Source organism: Polistes canadensis, unplaced genomic scaffold (assembly GCF_001313835.1).
Source record: "Polistes canadensis isolate GaletaPanama2010 unplaced genomic scaffold, ASM131383v1 scaffold_186, whole genome shotgun sequence".
Taxonomy (NCBI): Eukaryota; Metazoa; Arthropoda; class Insecta; order Hymenoptera; family Vespidae; genus Polistes; species Polistes canadensis.
In genome coordinates this window covers 283,572-300,144 of record NW_014569733.1, presented here as the reverse complement: position 1 = coordinate 300,144, position 16,573 = coordinate 283,572, and the positions used below count along the sequence as shown (strand labels likewise).

The 16,573-nt window shown below is 28.7% G+C and overlaps 5 protein-coding genes across 9 annotated transcripts in view; 2 read left to right on the top strand and 3 right to left on the bottom strand.

Moving 5' to 3' along the window:
* The window catches only part of LOC106789474, a 15,484-nt gene extending 8,425 nt beyond the window's left edge, over window positions 1–7,059 (bottom strand). The window contains exons 1-3 of the mRNA XM_014753694.1: window positions 6,659–7,059; window positions 2,859–2,926; window positions 1,157–1,194 (exon numbers count right to left, since the gene is read on the bottom strand). Coding sequence (XP_014609180.1) covers window positions 1,157–1,194; window positions 2,859–2,926; window positions 6,659–6,698 — 146 coding nt within the window. The 5' untranslated portion in view covers window positions 6,699–7,059. The remainder of the gene's footprint in view (window positions 1–1,156; window positions 1,195–2,858; window positions 2,927–6,658) is intronic.
* A 316-nt stretch (window positions 7,060–7,375) lies between these two features.
* Window positions 7,376–9,950, bottom strand: LOC106789476 (kelch domain-containing protein 10 homolog). 4 transcript variants are annotated; one of them, XM_014753696.1, is made up of 4 exons: window positions 9,608–9,655; window positions 8,632–9,333; window positions 8,215–8,544; window positions 7,376–8,129 (listed from the first exon to the last, which is right to left on the bottom strand). In XM_014753696.1, exons 1-4 carry the CDS (start codon window positions 9,638–9,640, stop codon window positions 7,956–7,958), a joined length of 1,239 nt encoding a protein of 412 aa, XP_014609182.1. In that variant the 5' UTR covers window positions 9,641–9,655; the 3' UTR covers window positions 7,376–7,955. The 4 variants fall into 4 exon arrangements, with proteins under 4 accessions (XP_014609182.1, XP_014609186.1, XP_014609183.1 ...); XM_014753700.1 differs by lacking the exon at window positions 9,608–9,655 and adding an exon at window positions 9,729–9,950 and having other exon boundaries at window positions 7,383–8,129; XM_014753697.1 differs by lacking the exon at window positions 9,608–9,655 and adding an exon at window positions 9,708–9,936 and having other exon boundaries at window positions 7,383–8,129.
* Window positions 9,951–10,003: 53 nt separating this feature from the next.
* LOC106789478 (RWD domain-containing protein 4) lies at window positions 10,004–13,092 on the top strand. Of its 2 annotated transcripts, none has more exons than XM_014753704.1 (6): window positions 10,004–10,192; window positions 10,540–10,651; window positions 10,857–10,966; window positions 11,044–11,239; window positions 11,312–11,522; window positions 12,805–13,092. In XM_014753704.1, the coding sequence occupies exons 2-5, from the start codon at window positions 10,547–10,549 to the stop codon at window positions 11,480–11,482; spliced, it is 582 nt and encodes a 193-aa protein (XP_014609190.1). In that variant the 5' UTR covers window positions 10,004–10,192; window positions 10,540–10,546; the 3' UTR covers window positions 11,483–11,522; window positions 12,805–13,092. The 2 variants fall into 2 exon arrangements, with proteins under 2 accessions (XP_014609190.1, XP_014609189.1); XM_014753703.1 differs by having other exon boundaries at window positions 10,534–10,651.
* Window positions 11,479–13,836, bottom strand: LOC106789475 (RUS1 family protein C16orf58 homolog). The gene is made up of 9 exons (XM_014753695.1): window positions 13,661–13,836; window positions 13,424–13,581; window positions 13,176–13,336; window positions 12,810–13,002; window positions 12,615–12,730; window positions 12,343–12,539; window positions 12,005–12,267; window positions 11,739–11,925; window positions 11,479–11,668 (listed from the first exon to the last, which is right to left on the bottom strand). The coding sequence occupies exons 1-9, from the start codon at window positions 13,728–13,730 to the stop codon at window positions 11,592–11,594; spliced, it is 1,422 nt and encodes a 473-aa protein (XP_014609181.1). The 5' UTR covers window positions 13,731–13,836; the 3' UTR covers window positions 11,479–11,591.
* Window positions 13,403–15,870, top strand: LOC106789479. Its single transcript, XM_014753705.1, has 3 exons — window positions 13,403–13,488; window positions 14,240–14,840; window positions 14,937–15,870. Exons 2-3 carry the CDS (start codon window positions 14,444–14,446, stop codon window positions 15,011–15,013), a joined length of 474 nt encoding a protein of 157 aa, XP_014609191.1. The 5' UTR covers window positions 13,403–13,488; window positions 14,240–14,443; the 3' UTR covers window positions 15,014–15,870.
* Window positions 15,871–16,573: the final 703 nt, after the last annotated feature.

Genomic DNA, 16,573 nt, shown 5'->3' with positions numbered 1-16,573 from the left:
TATATATATATATACATTTCCAAACAAAGTGAGTCAGCTAATTTTGATACCTTAAATATCATCGTTATTTTGAAAGATACGTCAACAATATTTTTGGAATTTTTTGAGCCCCATTGAACCATTCAATATTTTTTTTTCCTTTAATATATTTTTAAAAATAACAAAAATATTTAAGGTATCAAAGTTAGCTGAATTATTCTGTATATATATATTGATGGGAAAAACTAAAGGAAACAGTTTATGCAACTTATTGTGATATAGTTCTACACTCGATGTTATGGTAAAACTAATTAAGAAGGGAGTTGTAGAAATGAATAGAAATTTGTAATAAATTTGCCACGTCGTAAATAACATATTTTACAACGCGGTGTCAAACTTGAATTCGCGATAGACGAACGGGCAACATTTAAAGAACACTTTTACAAAATTTATGTTCTAACTTTTGTAATAAAGTTTTAAATGACCTATGTGTTTTTATATATAACATTTTCTTTTTCTTTTTTTCTCCCTTATTTTTTCAGCGTAGAAATACGGTCACAAAAAAAAAAAAAATATATATAAAAAAAAAAAAAGCAACGTTCAAATTTCGTTCGTACGAAAAAAGAAGAAAAGAAATACATCTGACGCAACCCTGTACATTAATGAAACGTTCTAACGCGTAATTCTTTATCACGTTTTTTCTTCTCCTCCTCTACTCGTATTACAAAAAAAAAAAAAAAAAGAAAAAAAAAAAAATCACGNAAAAAAAAAAAAAAAAGAAAAAAAAAAAAATCACGATTATTATATAAGTAAGAGAAATTATTCTTATTATCATTTATAACACGAATACGAAAAATAGAGGATCTTTTTCTTTTACTAAATGAAACAATATATAATAATAATAATAATAATAAAATATAATGAAAATAAAAATTTGTTGATCGTATAACAAAATTGAACGAAATTATTTTCGCGCAGATCTGCACAAATTTCCTTTTAGTTTTTATTCAGTTCTTCTTTTTAGATTTCTTCTCAACATATGTTCGTTCATCCTCCATTAATCGTCATCGTCATTCTCTCTCTTTCTTTCTTTCTTTCTTTCTACACAGACACCACCACTCTCTTTCTCTCATTCTCTCGATTCCGTTTGTAAATTTGTTATCGTGTAATTGCATACCTGAGCAGCACGGACGCTGTCTCGGGAACACGGAACACCTGAAAAAGAGAACAACCACCGCTCTATCGAATCCACAACGTAGGGGGATAACTCAAACCCCAAAAAAACATGTGTAACCTCCTTTTTTTTTTTTCTTTTCTTTTGTACAAAAAAAAGAAAAATCAATCGATACAAAAGATGACGTAAAAAAAGAAATATCTTGATTCTTTCTTTATTTCCCTCCTCCTCACCCCACCCCTCCCATCCCACCCCTCATCTGTTACTTTCCCCTTAAATAAAATAAGGGAAAATTTAAAACGAGCTTTGACGAAAAAAAAAAGATAAAAAAAAAAAAGAAAAAAAAAAAACAACAATTGTTTCCGAAGGTTTTCAATGCAGTGTGAGTGAGATCGTTAAAATTTATCTGTACGAGAGAGCCCGGATAGCAATAAATGATCAAATACGACGCGTCAAGGTCAATCAAATTGTTTTTTATAAGAGGAACAAAAAGTTTCCCTCTTGTTGTCTGACTAAAATCTATATTAACTCTTCAAAGAAAAACTGTAAGAATATTCGTATGCATTATATCCGGTTGGTACGAACGAAGAGAGAAACGAGAACGAATATTCTTTTTAAGTTATTTTTTTTCTCTCTCTTCTTTTACTCTTCTTATCTTTTTTTTTGGTGATAAGAAGAAAGATCAAGACGAGACATTTTCTTTTTTTTTTTCTTTCTCTCTCTTTCTCATACTGTTATTATTTTTATTATTATATACACACTGGTGGATTATAAATCAGTTGACAAAAATATACGTTATTACTTTAAACACAAATTTAATTTAAAAAAAAAAAAAAAAAAAAAAAAAATGTAATAACAACTCTACAATTTATCTCTAATTTTATCATTTTTATCAACTCTATATTTATCATTTATTAAGAAAAACGTAATTTTAAAAAATTAATAATTAATTAGCTAGCTAGCATGCTTGTGTTATCGTATCTATTAATAACACACATGAAAAAATAAAAAATGTTAATTGTACGTCTACGTTTCAATGGTTTAATTACTTCCTTCGTAATCATCAGAATTACTGCTTTCATTACCAATATAAATATCTATTTTTATTTTCTAAAATAAAACTCTACTATATACTCGAAATAAGTGAAATCAATTAAATGTTTACAAATGTTTAAACCGTTAGCACCAATTTACAGTGTTTCATCTCAGGGTCCATTTATTAATAATAAAAACACAATAAGAAGAAAATTGTACGTATATATACTTTAATAATGCAAATTGATTAAAGGGTGAATATCTATTAACCACACAACTGATTTATGGAACCACATTCTTGTATATAATTAAATTTTTCTATAAATTGTAACTTTTGAATCGTCTTCATTCGTACCATTCGCTCTTTCCTTCTTTCTCTTTATCGAATTGTGTTTGTTTTCGGGGTAAAAAAAAAAAAAAAAGAGAAAAAAAAACTAATAAATAAATAAATAAAAATGTCTGTAATTCTCGGATGTAATTAAAAATAACAAATCGTCACACAAAACAAATTTATCAACAAGTAACAAAATGTGGTCATCCGTTTATCACGGTGACGTAACATAGGTTTCCCTCTTTTTTCTTTTTTTTATTTTTTTGTGTGTTTCTTTAGTTTTCCTTAAAATCCAAAATGTTGAAAGCAAAATAATATATATATATATTTTATGCCTACTTTCCATCCCATGTTTTCGAAGAAAGTACACAGCCGTGCCTGTCCCGTTGTTTTTCCTCCGCAAGGTCCTGCACAAACAAACAAACAATTTACAATTAATTAATGAATTAATTAATTAATTTAATAAACGATATATAATTCTATAATCGTAGAATGAAATTATCGAAACGTGATATATTATATGATAACCTTGACTGTTACAAATGCCACGTGGATGTACAATTTTATTGGCACAAATAGAAACGAAAAAATGCAATCTCAATTAAATTCGAATAAGATTACGTGTTAATAATTAAAACTTCCAATTATCAAATAACGTTCTCTGTATTGTATCAAAAAATAATGTTAAGGAAAACAATGGAGTATAATAGAAACATTCGTGTTATATATTCGAGAGTTATAAAGTCGTGTTATATGAAAACCGTGTCATAAGAATATTGTTTCTCGTTCGATCCGGTTCGCTAACGTGAAGGCTAAATACATTAAAGTACAAGTTCTTTTTGTTAATGCAATATTTATTGTCAAAAGTATTAAGAGGTCTTGGTGAACAACAGCGTCACTGCAATTCTGACTGCATTTTTTCTTGTTGTCATCAAATATCTTTATGGGAAATTATCATTGCTGTATGGTATCCTTTTTTTCTGAGATTCCGATCTTTATAGCTCAATAAAAAAAAAAGAGAATGAAAAATTATGAGTAATAGGTATGCTCGAAACAACATTCTGTGCATTATGCATGTTTCCAATACGTTTGTAAAATCACTCGAGAATTCAAAAAATGATAACTGCATTGATATGAACGCTGTTTGCTTAGAAAATTCCAACTGTGTGAGAATCTTTTTCATTTTTCTACCATCGTTGTGTTGTATTATACCCTTTATACAACACATAACACTTAGCTGCTCTAACACATAAGTACAAAATTTTCCATATAAGTATTTTACGAGTCTAATTTATAAGCTGATCGATTCTTACCATTTCTCATTATTGTCATCGTAACTAACTAACTACGTTAGTAGTAGAAATCGATATGTAATACGATAGCTTATGATAACGATTACCGTCCTTCATGATGTGTATATTTCAGAGAAAAAAAGAAAAAAAATAAAGAAAACGTTTATAAAATATTAAAGATGAAACGTCATATAAATGTGACGATTATTTCTAAAAAAAAAAAACGTTAACGTTAATAAACGTATCTATATAAGATACTATTTTTCAAAATTCTTATTCATTTAATATACTCATATAATCGTTAAAAATAAACGATATTGTTGATAACAGTGGAAAAACATTTATTATTAAATTGATATTTGAATAAATCGAAATGTATTATCAAATACGTCTTCTTCTACTTCTACTTCTTTCTCTTCTTGGTGTATAGGAGTGAAAGAAGCGATTCTTCTTCACGGTAGAATTGACCATTTATATTTTTATTCCTCTCTTTAATTGATTTAAATTGTACTAAACTGATATTAATAGGACGATGCACGCAAACTCGTTTATACAGATCTTCAGACATTCATCCCAACACGATATTTTTCTATTTTTTCTATTCTACTATACCTTATTTTTTTTGGGGTATATTCACAATAAACATTTCTACTATTTATACATGTTACGGTTAATGTTGAAATAACAGGGATTCTATAGGATGTTCAGAAAAAGTTTCGGTTAATTTATAAAATGTGTTTCATTAATTTATTTGTTTTTAAAGATTGGGCAATGGACGTAGTGTAATTTTAAGCTATTGTAAGTAAAACAAACCATATGCAAATTTAAAATATCAATTTATAAAATGTGCTTCAGTGAAGTGTATTTAGAGCATGGGGGAGGAGGGAATGGGGAAATCTCAAGGTATTGTCTATAAACCCAGACAAATGAAGCACACTTCTATAGAATTCACGTTTCTCCGCATTAATCTCGTAACATGTTTAATTCATTAGTTCATTAAGAATGGTGCATCCACGTTGTTTAGTAAATCTAATTGTAAATTGCATTTCTTTCAATTGTAAATGTATACATTAATAATACAAATTTTATGTCCAATTTCGAAATACCCTATTTTCTTTAAAATAACTATCAATCGAGAAAATTTTACAAACGCGTTACGTTACACTTAAAAATATGATCTAATTACGCCATGCATTATCATAATTGAAGATAAACGTCAGATGACCTTCAATGTTATAAAGTAGTTAATCAAATTATGAAATCCGCTTGTCTATATGTGTATAAAGCCAATTTTTACATTCTTTTTTTACTTTATTTAATTATACTTAAAGAAGACAAGAGAAAATATATAATCTTAAAATACGTATCAAAGTAAACCAATAATATACAAATAACATATATGTATAATAAAAATAATTAATTGAACCTCTATCGAGACAATTTAACAAAAATAATATATTTAACAATCTAATGGAAGATAATAGTCGATTTTGTATTGGTTTAAATTATAAAAAAAAAAAAAAAAAGAAAAATTTATAATTATTATAATAAAATCGTCAAATTTTGGAAATTGGTTCGTGAAACATTTTTTCTGTTAAATACACGTAACAAAGAAGAAACTCGTGAATATTGTAAAGGTTATTAAGGAGATAGGTAAGGGAAAAAACTGAAGAAAAGAAAATGGCTTTTCATTTGACGAATAACGTAGTCCCCTTTCAACTTTCTACCTGTGTTTCATTGACGAAAAGAAATCATCCCTCTACCTCTCTATCTCTCTCTCTCTCTCTATCTTTCTTTATCTCTCTTTTTATCTCTCTCTATCTTTCCCTTGAACCTTCTTTTAAAATATTCTTCTTCTTTTTTTTTTCTCTCTCTCTTTCGTATGCTTCTCTCGTTTATATTTTTTCAGCTTGAAAAAGACTTCCGAATAATTTAAATGCACGCGCGCGGTTTCACGATAGGAGGAGCACCCATTATTGTCGTATTGCGCGGGTATCGTTGTTGCTGTCATCTTTTCACCTGTATAGTACTCCACGAATTCGATCGATATTTACTCTCCTCTCTTCTCTCTCTCTCTCTCTCTCTTTTTCTACAAAGAGAGGGATACATACAGTCTGAGAATAACGTAAATTAACGATAAACGTTGCATAGTAAAATAGTATTAAAAAAAACAAATATAAATAATAATATATATAATATAATTAGAAATATATAATTAATAATATAAAAAATAAAACATATATTATATACAAATATATAATATAATTATAATATATTAACAAATCGTCGACAAATTTTATATATTTTTGTATTCACTAAAATAAGCCAACCAATTATACGTTCATCTACGAGGGAATGATAAAAAAAGAAATGATATGTGCACGTGTGTTGGTTTTAGAGATTATTTTCTATTTAAAGGAAAGAAAAAATAAAACGTAAAAATTTCAATCGTAAATTTTTACCGTAAGTTCTCTCTTTTGTGAGAATAATTTAACGTAGAAATATGAAGAAATAAAAGACAAGTATTATGCAAGAGCAGTAAAACATTCGTCGTAGGTGGAAAAACGAGCACGTGGTTTCTCGAGAGCGTGAGAGTGAAAGAGACAGAGAGAGAGAGAAGAGAGAGAGAGAGAGAGAGAGAGAGAAAGAGAATGCTGGCTGAGTTGTATGTTGAGATTCTTCCCAAAGATATTTCATATAATAATAATTTACAAAAGAAAGAAATCTTGTCTATCCTTGAAACTTTGGAAAGACAGAAAAATCTAAATTGATGATTGGTAGAGAGAAACACAAGGTTGAAAAAGGAATAAATCCGTTATAAAGAGATAAAGTAAAATGTTTGCTTACCTCCTGTGAGTACTAATTTGTACAGCCTCTTCTGTTCCATTTCGAAAGAAAAGAGAAGAATCCTTATTCAAATAATATTTTTTTAGAAATTTATTAAGCCACGCGAGCTGTAGCACTTCCTACATCCGATACTGGTTTCGCGACGTCCGACACGTGAATGGCGTCTCGTTGTTTCACAAATGCAATAAATACTACATCAACACGTCGTCGTACATGTCGAAACGTATTATTATAGTTGAATGCACTGAATGCATGAGTGTAGATCTCTAGAGAGACGATGTTAAAAAGTATTACGACAAAAACGATATCACCGTTCTCGTCGCGAACTTGAAACAACGAACACACGGCTCGAAATGAAATAAGTCCCGTTGCACTAACCTTGCACGCCGAGGACTCATACACCTTTAACTCGACCGACAGAAGCCGAATGACGACGAACTTAGCCGAGCTCTCATAAATGCGTAAAGTCGATGCGCACGAGGAAACCCAAAATGTATTTACATGTATGTTATGGGTCATTATCGCATTCTTATATTTTTTTTCTTATAACGATTTGATTGCATGCATAATAAAATATTAGTTACATATTAATATATCATTCTGTTATTATTTTCTTATTAATTTCATTGAATCAATACACGAACATTATACGGCAAGCAAAATTTTATTTAGGAAGTATAATAATTGCATATTTGCAATAATGATCTTACACATTTGTGTATGATGAATTTTCATTTATTTTTAGTGTAAAATTTTCACAATAGATTAACCTAATTTCCACTGAATTTTATTTGTAGATATTATCATAATGTATATTTGAACATTCTCAGCGAGAGAATTTTATTATTATATTATTTAAATAACAATTAAATTCACTTACTATTTCATTATCTTTAACCTTTAACTAACAATGTGAATGCAACAGATCTAAAGAGTTTTAATTAAAACTTCTTACACCTTTATTTTATAGTTTCTAGTCTTAATTTTTAAAATATACTATTTCATGATCTATGATTTGTAAAATACTGTATAGTTTTGTATATAAAAGCATATCCGTTTAGAATAACATTGTTAACTTTTAAAATAGAGTTTAAAACGATTATAATCAGAGATATAAGTACAGTAGAGCATCAATTATCTAAAAAACAATTATCCAAATGACCGTTTAAAAAATTTCTGTAAACAAAATCTGGCAATATTAAAAGACAATTTTAATATTAATGTAGTAAGTTATCAATAATAATAATCAATGTTCTAAAATATATAGCGTATCTCTAAAATGTTAGTGTAGAGTACATTATATGCAAGGATCAAGTCTTTGAACAAATTTTAATGGTATACCAAGGTTAAGCAATTTATCCGGTGATCGATTTCTCAAATCCGAAATGTAATAATTTAATGCTAGCCAACATATTTCAGATAATTTAGGTATTGTTAACCAAACTGCATAAACAGCATCTGTTCTTGCTGCCTGAAATAAACATTTAACAAAATGATAAAATAACTAAATATTATATGTAATTTCGTACGTACAAGAATGATAAAATAATACTTACTTTATCGCGTTGCATGCTTACACCACCAAAAGTATACATACGACCCTGAGGAGTTAAGGCAGCAGAATGAAAGAATAATGGACGTGGGAGTTTACATTTTTTTAGGCAAGTCCATTGCATTTCACTCAAATCTAGTCTCCAAACATCGGAAAAAACAAAAGCACCATTTGTACCCCCAGAAACAACAACATAAGTTACACCTGTCTTTTCATCCATATATTGGACTACGCCATGGCAGCGTCTAGGAGCAGGAATTGTATTATTCTCGCTATCGCCTTGGGTATTTAAAATTGTCCATTTTCTTTTTTCCAGATTAAAAGTTGGTATTTCCTTACAATTCATAAATATATATTTAGTACTAGTACTTTTTATAAGAAAAATTCTATCGCATTTGAAGAGAATTATAAGAATACTTACTGCTAAACTAAATGCCTCAGTGCCAGTACCTCCTCCTATAACATAAATGTTTTTTCCATCAAATCCAAGCTCATGTCTATACCGTCCCATTGGTTCTGATAAATCCTTTCCGGTACAAATGTAGACTTTTTCCCATAATCCAGTTTCAAAATTAAATCTATGAATATCACAAGTATATTCTCTTCCAGTTGTACCGCCAACAGTATACAGATAAGGTTTATGAAATAGCAAAGCTTGTCCATATTGTGGTTTCGGCATGTCACCTTTTGCTACCACTCTTGATGTTTTTCCATCATTGACATTACATACATAAAGCTGACCATTACAGACGTCACCAAAGGGTACACCTGTTCCACCATAAACTATCAATGCGTTTCCTTTCAAAACAACCGCATTAGATGCTAATTCATCAGGTAGATTTTCTCGGCCAGGTAAACGTTTCCATTGATTCGTGGCTAAATTAAATTTCCAAATTTCTTTAAAAAGTGGCTTACTGGAAAGCCATATGCCATCATTTCTCATATCACGATCATAATCAGTAATGCAAGGGTTAAATCCACCATATGAATAGAGGTTTTTATGGTCGCACACTATTCTGTGTCCACTTCTTGCTTTTGGTCGTTCTAGGCATCGTGAACGATGTCTTGCAATAACAAATGGTTTAAAAACATACATTTTTTTTACCGTTGCTTCATCACTTCCCTAAAGAAATAATGGTTAGGTTTATGATTTTTGATGTGAAAATTTTTTACAAAGCAAGCTTTTTAAATAGATTATGACAGAAAATCTACATATGATAAACGTTTTTTATATTCCTTACACATGCAACCATAGAATCTGTACACAATCACGTACTACATAAATATATACGTGGCTATACATTTTGTGTTAGTTATTACAGTATATAGAGAGAAGCAATAATGGCGTCTAGCTAGAAAATATTTCTATTTATATTCTTGAATATCTCTTAACATACATTTTTTCTTACATTTACACTTTTATCGTTCATCCTACTTGTAATACTCTTTATAAGACACAATTATTACTTCCAATTGTACAAACTTAATATTACTAACATTTTTTGTTAAAAATCTAACCATGTATGAAACCGATGTAAATCTTATATATCAAATATGTGCCTAATTTCTATTAAATAGATTTTCTAATGTCTAATTATTTCTTCTTAATTATCTTTCTTGAAGTAAAATCAATGTAAACGTAGTTGCATTACAGGCATACAAAGTTTTAATTTAAAACCAGCTGAAAAGAGTTAAAATCCTTTTTTTAACTGCACTTACAAATTATATACATATACATATGCATGCATACACGTATCCTGAATTGCTTTGCGACTGCGCGTCATCGATCAGCTGAGTGATTTACAGCTAGTTATGCAGGATGCACCTGTGCTTTACTTGATATATTTATTTGGTGTTTCATGCCATGCTTCTGCAATTAAGTTAATTATTTTCTAATTGCGTCTTCGCATTTTGCAATTCTGCAATGTTGCAATATTGCAATTTAGCGCTTGAACACATGTAGATTCCGTTTAATTAAATAGGTACGTAGTTATTCAATAGAATGTCTAAAAAAAATATTTTAATACATAATATATTGACAAATAGTTGTATTGCATAAAAAGAATAATATTATTTTTATTTGTACCATTATCATTATTTATTCTCGTAGTATAACGAAATTTATTGTTTTCCTTTGTAATTAATTATTATAAATTATTATTATTATAATGTATATATATATATTATACATATGCATCTTTAAAAAATGGCGCCATCTATATAAACTTGAACTTCGTACGAAGTGTATTTCTAACCTAACCAATACCCATGATCGAATCTTGAGATAAAATTATACAATTGCAAAGAAGAATAACAAAAATAGTTGCAGAAAGGAAATGAGTGATGTCGAATTACAAGAGGAAGAAAGAGAAGTATTACTTTCTATTTATGAGGGTGATCCAGCATTTAATCAGTTAACACCCACTACCTTTCAGTACAAGGTTCGATATATTACAAAAAAGTTTTAATTTTACTTGAAAAATTTATTTTATTATTCATCGGATCATCATTATTTTTACTTTTACGAATATCAATTAAAACATTCGATATTGCGTCAATTTTAATTGTAACCTGTTACTATCTGAAAACAAAAAATAATGCCATTTTTAATACATATGTTTACGCTTAACATATTTTTATATACAGTATGGAGAAGATAATGACACAAAGTCATTTCTATTGGAAATTTCATGGGGTCCGACATATCCGTCTGAAAAGCCAAACATCAATATGAATATATTTTACAATAAACACATGTAAGTGAGTTGACAAAATTATCTGATTTTTTTGTATTCTATGGTTTTGATTAAAGGTAAATAATTGGAATATATAGTGTGCAAGAAGTAAAGGATGAAGTAGTGAAACAATTAGAAGCAGAAGCAGATCAATGGTTAGGTAGTGCCATGACATATACATTATTCCAGTATGTTCAAGAACATTTTACCGAACTGTTATCTATGCAACTGGATTCTATTACTGATATAAATTCACAAGCCAGTAAACTTAAAATATCGAATGAGAATCAACAGGTACATAAATAAAATATGTATTATAGATTTTATTATATTGACATAAGAATTAAAGATTTCATTATTTTAAAGACGGAAGAAACTGTAAAAAGACCAAAGAAAGAACAATTAAGCAAAGCTCAAAAACGTAGACAATGGAATAAAGCAGATGGAAAAGGAGAAAGACCACGAGGATGGGATTGGGTGGACATAGTGAAACATTTATCGCAAACTGGTCCAAAACAGGAACAAGAGTCGTCTTAGTTTACGTTTTCTAAGACTTTATTGTACAGATTTAAAAAAGGTATCTCATATTTTTATAAATGCTAGAAATAAAGTATTCTCTCTCTTTCTCTTTTAATCGATTTTCTAATTATTCTTGAGATTTTTTAATGTTCCATACACATCTCCATGAATTTATGGGTAAAAGATTAATTTTCAAATTCCATTCTAAAAATAATCAATGTGGTTTTATAAAAAATCTTATGCAAAAGTTCTATTATTAATTATCATTACATACCTTTGTTTTCTAAATGTTTTACAAAAGTTTGATATTCTTTATCAATAATAGAATCTGTATCATAAAAGGTACTTTCCATAGACGACAAAGAATTATGATCTTGAAGAGAATCATATTTCTTATAAAGAAGATATATACGTATTAAGGGAAATGAAGGTCTATATGTTTCAGTTGTTAATAATAATTCCTAAAAAATATATAAGTATTTAATAAATTAACGATTAAAATGGAAAGGTCAATTGTTAGCAATTAAAAAAAAAACTTACAATTGGAAATTGTTGTGATATACTTGTTAATATACCACAAAGGCAAGCATGAAAGTATGCTTTTAATATTTCATACTGTTCTATGTTTTTTTTCAATACCACATAAATAGTCTTTTTCTTATTATCCACAAATATTAAATATTCCTTATGTTGAAAATCTTTTAGAAAATCTTCTATATGCTTTGATAAATTATGATTATTTCTTTTTAAAATATATGAAAGTGACACACCTAATTCTATATGAAAACCGCATATATCCTTAGCTAGAAAAATAACATAAAAATCTATAACAAAATTGTTTTAAATTTCTATAGAATAATAATATAAATTATTCTTACTAGGTTTTTTCCAAAGGAATACAGATTCTTTTTTATTAATTTCTGCTGCATTAGGAACAGTTCCATGAATAAGATAATTTTTTACTAATAATGCAAGTCGATCTTCATTTAATGCGTTTAGCCATAAAACTTTAATCGCTGAATAATTGGCATATAAATGTACTATTACCAAAAAGACATAGAGCTCTAATAAATATCTATAAAAAAAAAAAAAATATTCACAATTAAAAGATAATGCGCGCGCGTATATATAAATAAACTAGTAAAATTACCGTTCATCATAAATAAACGACAGTATGAAAATTCCAATGAAAGATGCAACAAGATTAACACAAGTTTCTTGACTTCCATCTTTAGCTGAAACATCTGCTAAATTGTTTTGTAAAGCCTAACATAAAAAAGTAGCATATTAATTATAAATAATGACATCTCTATATAGAAGATAAATGAATTTTTTTTCAGGAAACCTGATGTTGCGTTAATGCAGCTCTGGTTGCTGCACCGGCTACGCCAACAATAGATTTCATTGCTGTGGAAGCACACAGTACGACCATTGAATGAGTTAAGAAATAAGGTATTAATAATTCCATGCCCATTGCCACATCATTAAGAATATCCGCAAAAAATCTCCATTTTTTACATTGTCTATCTAGGTCAGACCTAATAGATAGAAATACAAATTGTAAACATGAGAGAGAGAGAGAGGGAGAGAGAGAGAAGTTACAATATAGAGATTGATAATATTTAAGATTTATCATGTTTATATTGATTGCGAGATAAAACTTATTAACAGTTTTTATGAGTAGTTTAAGTAGCAATTTTATATGGTTTACCCATTCCACCATGCAAAAACTATGCGCCCAACCATACCAGTTCCATCTTTTAAAATCCAAGTTATTGCTGCAGCTAAAGGTGTCGCAGTAGATTCTCCAACACCTACTGCTTGCATAATCGAATGAGTCGTGAGAGTACCCATTATGGTACTTGCAAATGCCTATTTCATTATTAGAATTATTTGTATACAATTTACTTTTCGTTTTTAACATGAAATGACAAATAGAGTATTCGCTGGTATTCTAACCTGTACAGTGTCCCATATTTGATAAGGAATGTAATCAGGATGAACACTATCAGGAAATCCTTGAGGTAAAAACACGTCTTTGATAATCGACGAGATTCCAGATAACAACGACTTTTTATTTTTGGATCCAGTTTTTAAATGAATTATTGACGTGTGATCTAACCTCAATTATATTAGAGAAACATAATAAGAATGTTATTTATTAAAAATATGCGTTTATAAAAAATAGTAATTCACCTTTTGAACTAACGTATATGTTTTCTTTCTCGTTACCAGATATTTCGGTAAATAAGATTTGATTTTCCATCGTAAATAATAAATAATATTAATCGATTTACTGTAGTTCGCGCGTTGCAATCTTCTAAGTATATTTTTATAAGAAACGATTGACGTTTATTCATTATTAAATTATTCCTTATTACACATTAATTATTATATTCACTATTACTTTATATATACCTATATTAGATATTTAATAGAGTATATTTTTGAATATTTATTATTGTTTATTTGTAATCAAAATATATAATATACATTATTAATTAAATTATAATATTCAATTCGATACGACTGAAATTAGTCGATAATATATGCGCCTATGAGAAAAAAAGAAAAAGAAAAAATATTCAAAAATAAACATGGATTTTTAGGCGAATGATCGTAAAATTTGCAGGTTACTTTTTGACAAAATTTTCTATTCGAACAAATAAACAATAAAATTGAAAAATTATACTATTTTAATTGTAAAATAAAATAATGAACGAAAATGAGATATGCGATATATTGACGCGTATTCAAGAAATTGAAAAATTGCAGAAAGAACTTCGAAATTTATTACCCAATGCGACTAATAAAAATCGCATTAACATAGAAAAACCCGTAGAAGTTAGTAATTTAAAAAGAGAATCATCATCAACGATACGTTTTCCATCTCTATTAACATTTCCTGGAATAAATGAACAATCAAATGTTAAAAAACATAATCGTATAAAAAGTACCAAAGAAATTCGATCATCGACGATGAATATGAACAATATTCAAACGAAAGTATCATTAAAGAATGTTAATGCATCTAAGAGAGCATCTTTAAATAGCATTATCAATGATTCTTCCGCAAAATGTCATCGCATCAACAATAATAAGGATCTTCCGAAAATATTAGAAAATTCGGTTAAAACGCGTGCACAAAATTTGCAATCTTTTAATTCGAAATCGACGTTGAACAATAAGAAAACATTTAATGCCTCAACGATACCCGAAAAGATTGTTAATAATATTCCGAAAATTGGAGATTCTAAGAAATCAGGGAAACAAAAACTAAATCATTCTAAACCGATGAACGTTAATAAAAACATAAAGGATAAAAATGAAGAATATATTTCGTCCGAATATAAAAAGAAATCAAATTTATCGTCAGGTAAATGCAGTGAGTTATTATATTTCCTTTGTATGTAATTTTGAATATTTTTGTATATTAGTCATGGAATTCACCATAGACTCCTCCTGTCCGCAGACATCGGATGTACAAATTCAAATGGAAAAATTAGAAAAGAATTCTGGAATGCTCGTATGTCGGGAAAATCAAAGTGAAAGGGAAAAAAGTAACGATATTTTAATAAAAAAAAGAAGATCCAAATTGGACATTTTGGAAAAAATATTGAAACGTTTGGGTTATTGCATTTTGGACGATCAAAGTATATCCTCGTCTATTGGTTGTTACTCGAATGATAAACCAAGATATTTTATTTTACGTAAAGTAGAGAAATCGCCTTTTATCAAAAACGAAAGACAGGAAACCGACGAAATTCTTTCTTCTATCAAAGAAGTTATTATTTGTACAAATATTGCAGCAAATAATGTTCGATTAGATTCTAATTTCAACAACAATATGGCGGCCATTTGCAAGATTATCAAGAAATTCGATGGGATTGATAAAGTATCGAAGATTTTTAAAATGTCTTGGAAAAAAACAAATTTCTCCGATACTTTACGACATGGTAATCGATTAATTGAGATACAAGATAATATGAACGATACACCGTGTTTAAATTTTAATAGAAATTCACGATTGAAGCCGTTCGAAACGATTAATACGAAATCGTTACGCGGGAAGAAATATTCTTTTAAATTTCTTCGTAAAATTTGTTTCTGTATGAATTTATAAAGAAAACGATTATATAAAGATGTATTTTATTTAAACGTTTGTGATTAATTGACAAAAAGAAAAAGAATAAAATATAGAACTTATTGTTAATGAAAAATTGTCAAGCCGAGAGATCGATAAATTCTTGAGCACCACGTAGCAATGCAACGAACGGACATGCAACGAACTACAAATGCATATATCCCCGACGATAGACTATATTGATACACGCGTGTACGTATGAAAAATTTCTTCTCTCTCATATAAATATAAAAATATGATATATAATGAATATAAAATATAATCTCGTTATATTTCAAAAATATTTTATAAAAGAAATAATAATCAAAATTCTTGTATATATAGAATAAAATTACAAAAAAAAACAAACAAAATTAGTTTGCCTGTAAAAAAAGAAAAAAACACACACACACACAAAGAAACAAAGAAATGTGTTGTAATGAGATTAACCGAAAACGACGTGAAAGAAATGAATTGATTGATTCAATTCGAATTTTTTTCTATAGGTAGAACCAAAAAAATTAGGTTGGAATTTGATAGAAATTGAAATGAAGAAGCTGTTAGTTGAACGCATTGGAATAGTGCGAATAAACGATCGAGTGGAGAAGTTAGAGGTTCGAATCCAGCGTCGTTATCCCCTCCGTTTGTTCCGACCCTCTCGTTTTGCAGTCAACGACTCCACGGATGGTGTTGCACTTGCGTGCACTCTCGTGCATCGAGGACTACGTACGTACGACGGCGTTGTGCATACAGACGCAATAGAAAGGTGCAAGGTATATATTTCTCAGAGTATGTAGAGTTAGGTAAAGGCAAGCTGGTGTACGACGATCTATCGATAAGTCGAATTTAGAATAGATATTATGTAACAAACGTTAGAGAATTTACAGAACGTTCCACTTGGTGTTTTAACTTTGAATAGATTTTACCTTAACATTCCACGCAAATCGATTTACATTCTCTTTGATTATAATGAACTAGTCGTAAAT